Raw genomic sequence first — 15,857 nt, 5'->3', positions numbered from 1 at the left:
AAAAAACACATGTGGATTTAAAGAATATATGTAGTTTTGTTCAAAACCGAATGCAGGTTTTTGATGTGTTTTTTTATTGTCTGTAAAGTGTGCAATCATATACAAGAAATACCCAGATTATACCAGAATGATCCATATCACTATATACAGATGATGTATAATTTATAACAGCTGTACTTGTATAATTATATACTCAAGATACCCAGGTTATACCAATATGGTCCATAACACTATATACAGGAGATATATAACTTATACCAACTCTACATGGACAAATATATACAGTACATACCTGGTTGCACCGCTGGATATTAGGTCAGAGATATATGGAGGGGACAGTTTGTATATAGATTACATGTGGGGGATATCAGGATATTAGGTCACAGTTGTATATAGATTAAAATCATAGAATGGTAGAGTTGGAAGGGACCTCCAGGGTCAACGGGTCCAACCCCCTGCTCAGTGCAGGATCACTAAATCATCCCAGACAGATATTTGTCCAGCCTTTGTTTGAACACTTCCATTGAAGGATAACTCACCACCTCCTGTGGCAACCTATTCCACTCATTGATCACCCTAACTGTCAGAAAGTTTTTTCTAATATCTAATCTGTCTCCCCCCTTTCAGTTTCATCCCATTGCTTCTAGTCTTTCCTTGTGCAGATGAGAATAGGGCTGATCCCTCTGCACTGTGGCAGCCCTTCAGATATTTGTAGACCGCTATTAAGTCTCCTCTCAGCCTTCTCTTCTGCAAGCTAAACATTCCCAGATCCTTTAACCCTTCCTCATAGGACATGATTTGCAGACCGCTCATCATCTTGGTAAATCTTCTCTGAACTTGCTCCAGTTTGTCTATGTCTTTTTGAAAGTGGGGTGCCCAGAACTGGACCCAGTATTCCGGATGAGGTCTGACAAAGGAAGAGTAGAGGGGGATAATGACCTCACGTGATCTAGACTCTATGCTTCTCTTAATACATCCCATAATTGTGTTTTCCTCTTTGGCTGCTGCATCACATTGTTGACTCATGTTCAGTCTGTGATCTATTAGTATACTCGAGTCTTTTTCACATGTGCTGCTGCTTTAGCCCAATTCCTCCCATTCTGTATGTGCTTTTTCCATTTTTCTTGCCCAGATGTAGGACTTTGCATTTCTTCTTGTTAAATACCATTCTGTTAGTCGCCGCCCACTGTTCAAGCTTTTCTAGATCTTCTTGAATACTCTCTCTCTCTTCCCTAATGTTAGCTGTCCCTCCTAGCTTTGTGTCATCAGCAAATTTGATCAGTTTCCCATCAATTCCCTCCTCCAGATCATGTATAAAAATGTCGAACACGACTGGGCCTAGGACACGGCCTTGTGGTACCTCACTTGATACATTCTTCCACTTGGATGTGCAGCCCTTTATGACCACTCTTTGAGTACAATCACTCAGCCAATTGTGAATCCATATAACAGTCGCCTTGTCAATCCCAGATTTGGTCATTTTTTCAGTAAGTATGTTATGAGATACTTTGTCAAATGCTTTACTAAAGTCAAGATATACTATATCCACCGCATTTCCCTGATCAACCCAGTCGGTGATTCTGTCATAGAAGGAAATTAGATTAGTCTGGCATGACTTGTTTGTTACAAACCCATGCTGGCTCTGGTTAATTACTCCATTTTTATCCAAGTACTTCCATACATGCTGTTTCATAATTTGTTCAAAGATCTTTCCCAGTATAGAAGTCAGGCTCACAGGCCTGTAGTTTCCAGGATCCACCTTCTTCCCTTTTTTAAAGATGGGCACATTTGCTTTTTTCCAATCTTTTGGGACTTCTCCTGTTCTCCAGGAATTTTCAAAGTTTATGGCGAGTGGTTCAGCAATTACCTCCTCTGCTTCCTTTAGTATCCTAGGATGTAATCCATCTGTACCGTGGGACTTGAATTCACTTAAGTTTGCTAAGCATTCCATCACCATCTCTCGGCTTATTGATAGCCTGTATTCTTTCCCCCCCCCAATAGCATAGGGAAGATCAGTTGATGTTACATCTACTTTCTGAGAAAAAACAGATACAAAATAGGAATTTAAATGTTCGGTCTTCTCAACATCATTCTTAGGCAATTCACCATTTTCATCTTGCAAGCATCCAATAGCATCTTTGACTTTTCTTTTGCTTTTGACATACCCCCCAAATCCTTTTTTATTGCTTTTAGCCTCTCTTGCAAGCATCAATTTATTATCAGCTTTAGCTTTTCTGACCCTTGCCCTACAGTTTCTGCAGACCCCATTATATTCTTCTTTAGATATTCCCCCCTCTTTCCATTTGATAAACATGTTTTTCTTTGTTTTTAACATGTATGTAGGTTCTCTGTTCATCCATCCTGGTCTCTTTAAATGCTTCCCATTCTTCCTTCTTTTAGGGATTGGTAACGATTGTGCTTTGAGAATCTCATTTCACAATATTTCCCAACCTTCTTGGGCATTTCTGTCCTTAAGAACATCCAGCCATTGGATTCTTCCTCTCCTCTTTCTGAGTTCATTAAAATCTGCCTTTCTGAAATCCAACCTTGAGGTCTGAGTCTTCTCAGGTCTCCCCCCCCCCCTTTTTATGCAAAATTCAAGGATAGCATGATCACTGCTTCCTAAGATCCCAGCCACCCTTACTTCCTCAACTATTCCCTCCCTGTTGGTAAGAATTAGGTCCAAGATAGCAGATCCCCTTGTTTTCTCTTCTACCTTTTATAAGATAAAGTTGTCAGCAAGAGCGGATGAGAATGTGTTGGATCCATTACTTTTACCTGAGAGATTCCCAACAAATGTCTGGATGGGTAAAATCTCCTATGATCACTATGTCATGCTTTTTTGAGAGCTTGGCCATCTGATGTAGAAAGAATTCATCTCTGAGGAGATGAGTGTTTTCCCAACATACAACACAACACCTCCTCCCCTTTTATTAGGTCAGTTTCTTATAAATAAGTTGTATCCTTCAAGCCTTGTATCCAATCATGTGTATCATCCCACCAAGTTTCCGTGATGCCTATGACATCATATTTCTCTTTCTGTGTTAGGAGCTCCAATTCCCCTTGTGTGTTTCCCCTGCTCTGGGCATTTGTGTAAAAACATGTTAGTTTGTGATCGGGGTCTCTTACTCCTCTTCTTTCATTCTAAATTTTTTGTCTTTGTTCTTTCTTTCCACTTCTAATAGCGAGATTCTCAAATGTATTAATTATCTGTATATTTTTACCTGGCCTTTCACTTCCCTTCCCATATTGTTCTAGTTTAAAGCTCTCCTAATGTGTGAAGCAAGGCGCCCACCAAATATATGCTTACCTGTTTTTGTAAGGTGCAACCCGTCTCTAGAAAGCAATCCATCATATAGGTAATTCCCCCCATGGTCTAGAAATCCAAATGTTTGCTGACGGCCCCATCGACGTAGCTAGTTGTTCACCTCTAGAATCCTGTTCCATCTTCTCATTTCATGGCCATCCACTGGGAGGATGGATGAAAAGACCTACTGTGCTCCTAGTTCCTTCCCCTTCTTTCCAAGGTCTTCAAAGTTTCTGCAGACAGTTGCAAGGTCCTTTTTTGCAGTGTCTCCTTTTCTTATTCACAACAGCACTTCTTTTTCTCCATTCAAGAGGACTCTGTGTACTTACTACAGAGTTCTTTGTTGGTAGAGTCATTCTTGCTGGAGCTTTTTCTCCTCTGATCTTTGTGAGTAGAGTGATTCTTGTTGTACCTCTTTCTCCTCTGCTCTGTTCTTTGTGGCTAGAGTAATTTCTTGCTGTACCTCTTTCTCCTCTGCTCTGTTCTTCATGGGTAGAGTCATTTCTTGTTGTACCTCTTTCTTCTCTGCTCTGTTCTTTGTGGGTAGAGTCATTTCTGGCTGTACCTCTTTCTCCTCTGCTCTTTTCTTTGTGGGTAGAGTCATATCTTGCTGTACCTCTTTCTCTTCTGCTCTGTTCTTTGTGGGTAGAGTCATATCTTGCTGTACCTCTTTCTCTTCTGCTCTGCTCTTTCTGGGTAGAGTTGTTTATTGCTGTACCTCTTTCTCCTTTGTTCTTTGTGGGTAAAGTCATTTTTTTTTTTGCTGTACCTCTTTCTCTTCTGCTCTGTTCTTTGTGGGTGGAGTCATTTCTTGCTGTACCTCTTTCTCCTCTGTTCTTTGTGGGTGGAGTCATTTCTTGCTGTACCTCTTTCTCCTCTGTTCTTTGTGGTAGAGTCATTTCTTGCTGTACCTCTTTCTCCTCTGCTCTGTTCTTTGTGGGTAGAGTCATCTCTTGCTGTACCTCTTTCTCCTTCTGCTCAGGAACCAGTACCAGACCCCCCTGCGTGAGAACCTCGTACCGGTTCCCAAGCAGTGTGGGTGCTGGCTGAGTCCTGATCCTCCTGCTTCTTTAGGTCACATGCTTCCATTCCTCTGCTTCTGCAGGTACACTGGACATTTCCTTTTCTTCAACATTTTGAAGATTTTCTTCTACTCTGTCAAGGAAATCCTCACCTTCCTTAATAAGTTTCAATGTAGCTATTCTCTCCTGAAGACTATGCACCTTTTCCTCTAGTAGAGACACAAGCTTTCATTTTTGGCAAGTGAAGTTTGGCTTTTCCTCTGGTAGATCTGTAAACATATAGCATATGTTGCAGCTCACCATGTGGCTCCTCTCCTCGTCCATGTTGTCAGTTGATATTCACTTCCAAAATTCTAAAAGTCAAGAATTGTAGTGAAGCTATGTAACCTATGAGATGCTATGAAGTGTACAACTTCTGTTCTGGTGATGTCCTCCGAGCAGCTAGACCCGGCTAATCCCAGCAATCTTCCCATTTGCAGTGATTCTTTGCTATTCCCAGAATGCACAGGGAATATGCAATTTATCTTCTTGCAGCTCCACTCTCTGGTCTGGCGGTGCCCTCCGAGCAGCTAGACCCGGCTAATCCCAGCAATCTTCCCATTTGCAGTGATTCTTTGCTCTTCCCAGAATGCACAGGGAATACATCTCTGACCTAATATCCTTATATCCCCACATGTAATCTATATACATTCTGTCCCCTGCATACATCTCTGACCTAATATTTTGATACCCCCCACATGTAATCTATATAAAATCTGTCCCCCCTATACATCTCTGACCTAATATCCTTATACCCCCCACATGTAATCTATAAACAACCGACTGGGGCCACTGTGGGGGACACTATTACTACTGGGGTCTCTGTGGGAGACACTGTTACTATTGAGGCTACTGTTGGGTTCACTATTGCCACTGGGGCTGCTGTGCGGGTCCCTATTATTACTGGGGCCACTGTGGGGGTCACTATTACTACTCTGGGCACTGTGGGGGACACTATTGCCACTGGTGCCACTGTGGGGGTCACTATTACTATTGGGGCCTCTGTGGGAGTCACTGTTAACACTGAGGCCACTGTGAGGAACACTATTACTACTGAGGCCACTGCGGAGGTCACTATTACTACTGGGGCCGATATAGGGGGCACTATTACTATTGTGCAAGTGATAAGCAGCATAAATGAGTGCTTTAGAAAAAAATGCATCAGACGTGATGCTCCCTATATTCCTCCATGTACAACGTTTCAACCATCGCTGGTCGAATCGTTGTATATGGAGGAATAAAGGAGCATCACGTCTGATGTATTTTTTCTAAAGCACTCATTTATGCTGCTCATCCCTTGTCTATTTGGATCAAGCTCTGAGGACTTTGGGGTCAAGTCCTTTCTTTGAGCTCTGCATGTCATTCACCTCCCACTGAAGTGGTTTATTTGGTAGTGCTGCTGACCCCAGTTGCTTTTGAGGAACTATTACTGTTGTGGTCACTATTACTACTGGGGCCACTGTGAGGGACACCCTTACTACTGGGGCCACTATTACTATTGGGGTCAATATTGGGGACACTATTGCTACTGAGGCCACTGTGGAGGTCACTATTACTACTGGGGCCGATATAGGGGACACTATTACTATTGGGCAAGTAAGGAGCAGTCATTTGGGGGTCACTATTACTACTGGTGCCACTCTGCATATTGCAGCATACCTCAAGCTGACTTGGGGCGACACGTAGCAAAAATGCTTCAGAATGTCCACTGCGAAAATTTGTGCTGCAAACTCTGCAGCATTACTACCGAGGCCACTGTGGGGGACACTATTACTACTGAGGCCACTGTGGGGGACACTATTACTACTGAGGCCACTGTGGAGGTCACTATTACTACTGAGGCCACTGTGGGGGACACTATTACTACTGGGGCCACTGTGCGGGACACTATTACTACTGAGGCCACTGTGGAGGTCCACAGCGAAAATTTGTGCTGCAAACTCTGCAGCATTTCCGCATCTAAAAACAGTCAAAATCCAGATCCTTGGCGCGGATTTTGACTGGAAATCAGCCACTTATCCGCAGCTGATTTCATGGTATGTGACGCTCCCCCTCACCTCCTCCGAAGACTTCCCGCTGTCAGCACTCCCTGGCTTCCGGTTCCCAGCGGCCTGTAGTGGGAAGGCCACTGGGAACCGGAAGCCAGGGAGCTCTTACCGCGGGAAGCCTATGGAGGAGGTGAGGGCAGCACTGCATAGTATGAAATCAACTGTGGACTCGCGGTTGATTTCCAGTCAAAATCCGCACCTATGATCTGGATTTTGACTGCGTTTGGACACAGGAATGCTGCGGAATTTGCTCTGCCTTTTTTAAACAGCCCTGTACAGCCCCACCCCCTGACCACAACTTTTTGTCCCGCTTTGACCCTGGGAATATTTGGTCACTTTCTCTATATACAACCTGTCCCCTCTATACATCTCTGACCTAATATCCTGATACCCCCACATGTAATCCATACACAACCTGTCCCTCGGAACCAGCCATAGGCATAGACCTGGGGACTTTCTCTTCTGCCTTCTCCTCTAGTGTCCCGGCATGTTCTGGATTTCCTGTGTCTGAATCAGTGGCGCCTTGTCTCCAGCCTCGGTCTCTTGGCTCGAATGATATTAGGTCTTCCCACGTTCACTGAGTAGTCCATCAACTGGTGTGCCATAACCTATGCTCACCCGCATGGTCGATGTTGTGCAGAGTGTACCAAGTATACAGACTCTCCCAATGACCATAAGATGCTCAGGAGCTTTCTCCTGTTTATGTAAAACACAGTTTTTTTTCTCACAGTGAGTGACAGGTAATCCAGCTGTCCTGCCGGTAATCATCACCAATACAGTACTTTTGCAGACATCCTTCTTGAAAAAAAAGTCTCACAGATTACCAGGAGTGTAAGCCCCTTATGGCACAGATATTTATTACAGACACAAGAATTACTGCGATTCACAGAAGAAAGTGTACCGTCTTTAGCATTAATATATAATCTTTATTAATAACTATCTAAAAAAGCCTAATTGCACGCTAAATTGTCCGAAACACTAGTCTAAAGGGAGAAAGTGGAGTAACTGTCCCGAAAAGGGTGACCCCACACAGGCACCAAACCCAACTTACCCTACCTTTCTCTTAATAAAAAGAGGAAGGGGAAATAGGGGAGGCATCCAACATTTAGGGTCATCTCACCTAAAGGGAAACAGGCGTCCTCACACCTAAAGACAGAAGGGGTGCCCCAAACATAAGACCTCTTTAAACTAGTATTTGGGACAGCTTAGGGTGCAATTAGGCTTTTTTTATGTGTCGTTCTTAAGTAAGCAGTCAACAGCATTCTGGTCACAAGTAGCTCTTGGTATGGAATCCTTTTGTCTACACTTTCTACTTGGTTCAGAGCAGCATCAGTCACGTCTTGCTTCACCTAGTATTGGCTACACACTGCCCCATACAATATGGCGCCTACCTGGATTCCACTTCCGGGTATGTTTGGATCACCTGTAACATAAAATGTTTTTATTAAATACTTGAACCAGAGACGCTCGTCTTACATACTCCCCTTCTTTAAGCATTACCATCCTTGGCAAGGGGTGAGTTACCTAATATCAAGTCTCTCTTGTTTTTTACTTCTTCAGCTTAATTCTTTTGAACTGACGTAGAACTTTCCATTAGGATAATAACAGGGTTGTATACCAGGAGGGCAATTGACCCCTCTTTTTGAAGGGTAGGCATGTCAGCCACTGCCCCATGAGTTATTGGTTGGCCTTTTTTGTTGTTTGCATCAACCAGTAGTGCAGCTAAATTGTCAGCCACACTTGACCGATTTGGGGATTCCATTGGAGAGCAGGAGCTGGCTAGACCCTTTGGTCTTCTGGAACCAAAAGGCTGTCTTGGTAAAGTAGTTGTCTCTGACATCTCTTAATTTTTCCGCCAAGGGACCTCAGCCCACGGTTTGTCAGGCCTGGCCATGGCAGCAGCCCCAGCTCCTCGTGGCCCATGCACAAGGTTGTAGGAAAGAAATCCCCTTATTTGGAGAATCAACGCTGCTCTGATCGCCATGTAGAACGGCAGCAGATAAAGACGTCATCATGTTGCCATGAGTCCCTAATAAATTCGTCCCCCTGAAGCATGTTAAATTAAAAGACAGATCCCACATTTTAGCCAGGTTTTAGTCAGGTTTTAGCCAGGTTTAGCCTGGATTTCCTGTCGATAGTCTAAAATGACTTGCTGCTGCATTCCCCATGAAGCTGGCACATAGAGGTTTTATTACCAATAAGTCTATAGGCAGATCTGGTGATTGTCCAGTCCACCACTCTACATTGGTGCTGAGATAGCACCATCTCTAATCCCTTCTACAACCTGCAGTAGCCCTGCTGCCACCACTATATGGGCAGCTTCTTGCCTTACCTCAGTGATCAAGCACCAAGCTTTTGTCATTGGCTGTAGAAGCATATGAGGTTCCATAAACAGGAGGGACTGCAGCCTGTAAACAAACCACCAAAGCGAAGGACCGAGCAGTGGCGCGGTAAATGCAGGGAGCAGGGAGATGTGAGTATGTGGCAGTTATTTTACTGCATGGAGAACGGCGTTTCAATAAAAATAGAATAATAGAATTGCAACACTTTAGATAATGGTTGACAGCTATTCCTCTTGACCCCATACTGGGCATGTATTCTGAATTTGGAGAGGGAAATAAGCTTCTGCCAGACTGCATTGGCGGCCTTACCTCCCCAGAGAACATACAGCTTTTTTAGGGTTTTTGGTGTGGGTTACATCTCTCTAGTCATATTACAAGGCCTGTTAAAAGGCTGGTATCGACTCACAGGGTAGTTACCTTCAAATAGAGGGCGCTGTGGAGGACTTATTCTATCACTCATTTGCATAGCTTTTTCCCAGGGTGCATTGCATATCCCATAAGACTCCCTATATCCTTCTGATGATCTCCACAAGGAGAAACATTACTTCCCTGGGCTCACTTAAGAAAAGAAGGATCAGATACGATGAAACCAAATTCCCTACCTGTATTTTCCCCGTCTGCCATCAAGGGAAGTCGGGCGAACAGAAAGAGGGCAATAGGCTTTCAAAAATAGTCTACCTACATACTAGTCCTAGCACTTTATTCATAAACCGTCAGGTCACATGACTGAATTCGTTGCGCCATTTTCCGCATAAATTTAGTCCTGTCCATGTCTCTTCTTCATGCGGAAACAAGAGGAAATGCGTGAGAATTCCATGCACGGATTTTGCCCTTAAACAGGGCTAAATATGTATGTGGATCCAGAGCAAAAACCAAGGCAGAGGGGCGCGGATTTTGTAGCATTTTTTAGAGGAGATTTTCATGCGGAACATTCTGCGCCAAATTCCGCCGTGTGACGATTCCCTTATACAGCAGAATGTAGCGGGGCTTATGATTGTGGCAGCCTATGGTAAAATCAATATAAGTGGTGGGATGTAAGGTAAACCTTGTCATTAGTAGCAATAAGCAATCCTGCAATCTTCTCTGTCTTCGCTCCTTAATGAGCAGCTCAGCTCACCGGCTCAGCGAAGCCGACCACCGCTCTTACCGCATTAGGAACCTAAATGGCACTTCTATTATTGCTGAAGAATGTGACTTAGAAGCGATGGCGTTCTTATTTCTGCATCCCTCAAACAGCGAGCGATGTGTAATAAAATACGGCGGGTAATAATTGGGATATTCTGCCGGAAAAGATGAAGCATTTTAATTTTAGTTCTGCAAAAAAAAAAAATGATTTCTCATTATCCTGCTTAGTGCGTGTTTTATGATAATGGGATGCTGAGGGGGACGGATCTTCCTCCTTGCTCTTACGCTGCTGCAAATCTTCATATACTTCATAGTGAGTTAGATATAAAGCACAGCAGATTACCTGCATATCGGGGCGGAAATAGAGTGCGGAGCTTCCCTGTACAAAATAATGCGTCTGCGACCCCGGATCCGTTAGATGATCCGATAGATATGTCAGGTATAATCAACTGCTCCCTATGCCCCCTTCTCATAGACTGTTCCACATGGCCCCCCTCTCGTAGACTGCTCGCTGTGGCCTATTTCTTACAGACTGCTCCCTTTGACACCCTCTCATAAACTGCTCTGCAGGGCTCCTCTCATAGACTGCTCTACATGGCATCCATCTCACAGATTGCTCCCTATGGTCCCCTTTCATAGACTGATCCCTATGGTCTCATCTCATAGACTTCTCTACATGGCATCCTTCTCACAGATTGCTTCCTATGGTCCCCTCTCATAGACTGCTTCCTACGGTTTCCTCTCATAGACTGCTCTTCATGGCATCCATCTCACAGATTGCTCCCTATGGTCCCATCTCATAGACAGCTTCACATGGTATCCATCTCACAGATCGCTCCCTATGCCCCCCTCTCATAGAATGATTCCTATGGTTTCCTCTCATAGACTGCTCTACATGGCATCCACCTCACAGATTGCTCCTTATGGTCCCCTCTCATAGACAGCTTCACATGGCCCCTCTCTCATAGACTGCTCCCTGTGGCCCATTTCTTATAGACTGCTCCCTATGGCCCCCTCTCATAAACTGCTACACATGATCCCCTGTTCATAGACTGCTCCTCATAGTCCCCTCTCATAGACTATTCCCCCTGGCCCCCTCTTAAAGATTGCTTCTCATAGCCCCGTTTCATAGACTGCTGATCCCAATGGCCTCCTTTCATAGACTGCTCCGCAGTGCTTCACTGCTCCCCATAGCACTCCTTCTAATACACTGCTCCCCATGGGCCCCTCTCATACACTGCTGCCTATGGGCCCCTCTCATACACTGCTGCCTATGGGCCCCTCTCATACACTGCTCCCCTTGGGCCCCTCTTATACACTGCTCCCCTTGGGCCCGCTCTCATAGCCTCTCAGGGCCCCTTCACATACATTGTTTTCCATGGGTCCTTTCTTATCCACTGCTCCCCATGGGCCCCTCTCATAGACTGTTCCCCAAGGCCCCTTTTTTAGGGGGCATTCATACTGCATTTATCGCTGCATTCCGCGGTTCTGTCTCAGGGTTGCATCTAAATCCCGGAAAATGGGAATCCGACTTAACCCTAAGAAAGAAACTCAATACCTAGCAAAAAATGCAATGCAAATGCTACCTAAAACTGATCCTCAAAGGCCCACTTTTAGAGTGCTCCCAAGGGCCCCTCTCATAGCCTGCTCCCAAGGGCCCCTCTCATAGCCTGCTCCCAAGGGCCCCTCTCATAGCCTGCTCCCCAGGGCCCCTCTCATAGCCTGCTCCCCAGGGCCCCTCTCATAGCCTGCTCCCCAGCACCCCTTCATTGCCTTCCACCTCAGTACACAGCAGTCGCCTCCTCCTTTAAAGGCCATTCTCCTCTGCTCTGTCACGTGACAGAGAGTCCTTTTAAAACTTCTCTAATTGCAATTTTGCTGCAATTTGCGTAAAATTGTGACAAAACCATACAAAAATGTTGTGCAAATCGGGGGCATGCAGTCGGTCCAAGTCTGAGTGCCCCCCCCCCCCCCCCCCACCCCTTAGCCCCTGTGCAGCTGAACAAGTCGCACATGGAGTATGTCTGCCCCTGTTGAGTATTTACTGTTCCAGTTCTGTATTCATTACATGCACTCATATGTTGTCCGTTTACTCACACTTTGTCTTTCTCTTGTATTTAAGGCATTTATAACTGAGATGATAAACCTGGAAAAATAGTATTGAACTATGAAAATAGAAGATGGTCACCAACCATTGCACCCACAGGATGCTTGGTTTGAAGATTTTTAGAATGATTTTGAAGCAAGTTTTACTTATCTCATGGGTCTCATCCCTGGCCCTGGGAGGAACATCTCCAACATCCTGTCCCGCTGCCTGTTCTTGCAGCAATCAGGCCAGTCGAGTCGCATGTACACGGAAAGAACTGGTAGAAGTGCCAGAAAGCATCTCAGTCAATACGCGATACCTGAACCTTCAGGAGAACATTATTCAGGTTATCAAAACAGACACTTTTAAGCACCTCCGACATTTGGAAATACTCCAGCTCAGCAAAAATCTTATTCGGAAGATTGAGGTTGGTGCTTTTAATGGACTCCCAAACTTGAGCACATTGGAGCTTTTCGATAATCGCTTGACTACCGTTCCTACTCAAGCCTTTGAATATCTATCCAAGCTAAGGGAGCTGTGGCTAAGAAACAACCCCATTGAAAGTATTCCATCTTACGCTTTCAACAGAGTTCCTTCTTTGAGAAGACTTGATTTGGGGGAACTGAAAAAGTTGGAGTATATTTCTGAAGCTGCTTTTGAGGGTCTTGTAAACTTGAGATACCTAAATCTGGGCATGTGCAATTTAAAAGATATACCCAACTTAACAGCGTTGGTCAGACTGGAAGAACTAGAGTTGTCTGGAAATCGTCTAGAAATGATTCGTCCCGGTTCCTTTCAGGGGCTGACGAGCCTGAGAAAGTTATGGCTGATGCATGCTCATGTTGCCACCATAGAACGCAATGCCTTCGATGATTTGAAATCTTTAGAGGAACTTAATCTTTCTCACAACAACCTAATGTCTCTTCCCCATGATCTTTTTACTCCTCTTCACCGCCTGGAGCGAGTACACCTTAACCATAATCCTTGGCATTGCAACTGTGACGTTTTGTGGTTAAGCTGGTGGTTAAAAGAGACTGTACCGAACAATACAACCTGTTGTGCACGTTGTCATTCCCCACCAAGCTTAAAAACTAGATACATAGGAGAACTAGATCAGAGTCACTTTACGTGCTATGCCCCGGTTATAGTGGAGCCTCCCACTGACCTCAATGTAACTGAGGGCATGGCAGCCGAGCTCAAATGTAGAACCGGCACATCGATGACGTCTGTCAACTGGTTAACACCAAATGGGACGTTGATGACTCATGGCTCCTATAGAGTACGTATCTCCGTTTTACACGACGGCACACTGAATTTTACTAATGTTACGGTACAGGACACGGGACAATACACGTGCATGGTCACCAATTCAGCAGGAAATACGACGGCATCTGCTACCCTTAATGTTTCTGCTGTCGTTGATCCAGCTACCACTGATTACACGTACTTTACAACTGTTACAGTGGAAACTATGGATTCCTCCCCAGAGGAAATAAAGCCTACTGAGAAAGAGCCTGGACCAACCACAACAGTACGATGGGGGATAACCTATTCCACCACATCACTTACTCCACGAAGTACCCGTTCCACAGAGAAGACATTTACGATCCCAATTACCGATGTGACAGAAGGCATCATGAAAGATCTAGATGATGTCATGAAGACAACGAAGATCATCATAGGGTGCTTTGTGGCGATCACCTTTATGGCAGCTGTTATGTTAATCGCATTTTACAAACTTCGTAAACAGCACCAGCTACACAAACATCACGGGCCAACACGAACTATTGAAATAATCAATGTCGAAGATGAAATACCAGCTACTGCCCCAGGAGACAACCATATGGCACTCCCTGCTATCGAGCATGATCACCTTAACCATTATACGGCATTTAAGTCCCATTATAACAACAATACAGGAACACTTAACTGTGCCAAAAACCCCATGCTAAACTCCATTCATGAACCCCTTCTGTTCAAAAGCAGCTCGAAGGAAAATGTGCAAGAAACACAAATTTAGCTCGACTGAAAGTCACTTAAAAAAGTTGGTCAAACTTTTTGTTTTCGTTCCCAGAGTACGGATGTGAAGACGACCTAACTGTAAGATGACGACAGGATCTCTGGATTACTATTCAATCATCTTCCTGTTTTCCAAATACCCTCCTTTCGAGTAGTGGTGCCCCCCCCCCCAAAAAAAAAACGAAGCACTGACACAACAATGAAAAGAATGACTCTTTTGATAACTTTAAAGGGATAATTCACTCTCTTGACTACCTGATGTATTACTAAAAAACAAAAAAGTAAAAAAACACTCGAAAAGGGGGAAAAAGTTACAAAAAGGAACAAAAAGTATGAAAATGCTTATTTTGTGGTACAGCTCTTTATGAGTAAATTCTATTTCAGATCTATTTTCATCAACGATGTTGAGAACAGGAACAAAAAAAAAACATCATTCAAGAGATTTCCGAAGATTTTTTTTTTTTAATAGCGTCACTAAGGAGTCTCTGTTGAATCATCCCGGTCTGTGACAACGGTGACATTTCTTTTTTTTTTCCACGTAGAAAAAAAATACAATTTAAAAAAAAAATAGAATTTTTTGTTTTTTTGTTTTCGCCATTCACTCATTACCATGGGTGCCTGCTATATGACAGAGAAAAGTAATGCAGTACAGGCCCCAGTGATTGTAAGTTGGTTTATTTGTACTAGCTTGGACAATGTGTAAGGATTCTGAACTGAGATATTGTGGGAAGGAATTGTGAGGACGGTCGTTCCTTGCCACTTGATATCACCATCCTAAGAGGGTTTTCATTATGCTTTTTTAAAAAAAAAATTAAATAAAATAACAAAATATCAAAAAAGGTGTTTACAACCTTGAAGAGAACTTTATTTTCAAAGGTACTGTGCCATATAACCCTTTACAGATGTGCCAATTATCTTCAGAACTTTACATAAAAATGAAAACTGTATGAAAAAAAAGAAAAAAAAAACAGTTTTTACTAAATATTTTTGTTTTTGGGAAAGGAACGTGGAGAACTTTACGATTTTGAAACTTCTGTCACAGGAATATTTGGGCCAGTTATTTTGTCTGGATTTCTATCAAAAAAAAAGTGTAAGGTGTGTGAAATAATGAAGTTAATATGAACTTTTTAAGTCCTCCCTCCTTTTTTTTTTTTTTTTTTTTTCGGGTGGGTAATTTAGTTGCTTTGAACTTTTTTTTTTGTTTTTTTTTTTCTTTGAAGATTTTGATCGGGTGGGAAATGTATTCTTGTTATAAGAACAGAAAAAGATTATAATATGTCTGTGGCTCTTCATGGAGACAGAAAGTAACAAGCTAAGTTGGTGACATTGCCAAGAGTCTGCAACAAAAAGTATAATAAAAATAATGAAAAGACGCTCTTTTTCCTGATTGACATCTGCATGTGAAGTTTACTCTCCTGCCATGGAAGGACACGGACTCTGAAGTTTTCCAACTGATTCATTTTAGTACTCCCATGCAGAGGTGTGCAAAAAAAAAATTGCATCGTATGCTCCATTTAGTGTTTGGTACTGAAAATATTAACCCTTTCCAATCCACTGTCTGACGTCTGAAGACATTATGATTTAAGGCTGTACAGCTCCGATGTTGGAAGACGTCCGTCCGGGTTCTCTTACTGTATATTGCCAGCCTCTCTGCTGTCGGAGCCTATCCAACGTGTCACCTCATGCAGTACTGGCTTTATCCAGCATATAGCGCTGTTGTATAAAGGCAGAAAAAGAGTAAGCTCCCTAGGAAAACCAGGATACAAATTGGATTGGAAAGGGTTAAGGCCGGTTTCACATCTGCGTCAGAACCTGCGCCTGGAGATTCTGTCACAGATGCGAATAAAAATGCCGGAAGAAAAAGCATCA

General features: G+C 43.6%; 1 protein-coding gene across 1 annotated transcript in view; it reads left to right on the top strand.

The window, feature by feature from the left end:
• LRRC4B (leucine rich repeat containing 4B) overlaps positions 1-15,323 on the top strand; it is a 169,622-nt gene extending 154,299 nt beyond the window's left edge. Inside the window, exon 5 of the mRNA XM_066606209.1 lies at positions 12,006-15,323. Within this exon, the coding sequence (XP_066462306.1) occupies positions 12,064-13,989 (1,926 nt within the window). The 5' untranslated portion in view covers positions 12,006-12,063 and the 3' untranslated portion in view covers positions 13,990-15,323. The remainder of the gene's footprint in view (positions 1-12,005) is intronic.
• Positions 15,324-15,857: the final 534 nt, after the last annotated feature.

The sequence above is a fragment of the Eleutherodactylus coqui genome, chromosome 6, assembly GCF_035609145.1.
Source record: "Eleutherodactylus coqui strain aEleCoq1 chromosome 6, aEleCoq1.hap1, whole genome shotgun sequence".
Classification (NCBI taxonomy): Eukaryota; Metazoa; Chordata; class Amphibia; order Anura; family Eleutherodactylidae; genus Eleutherodactylus; species Eleutherodactylus coqui.
The sequence above is the reverse complement of the archived record's forward strand: the minus strand, read 5'-3'. Positions and strand labels throughout refer to the sequence as shown.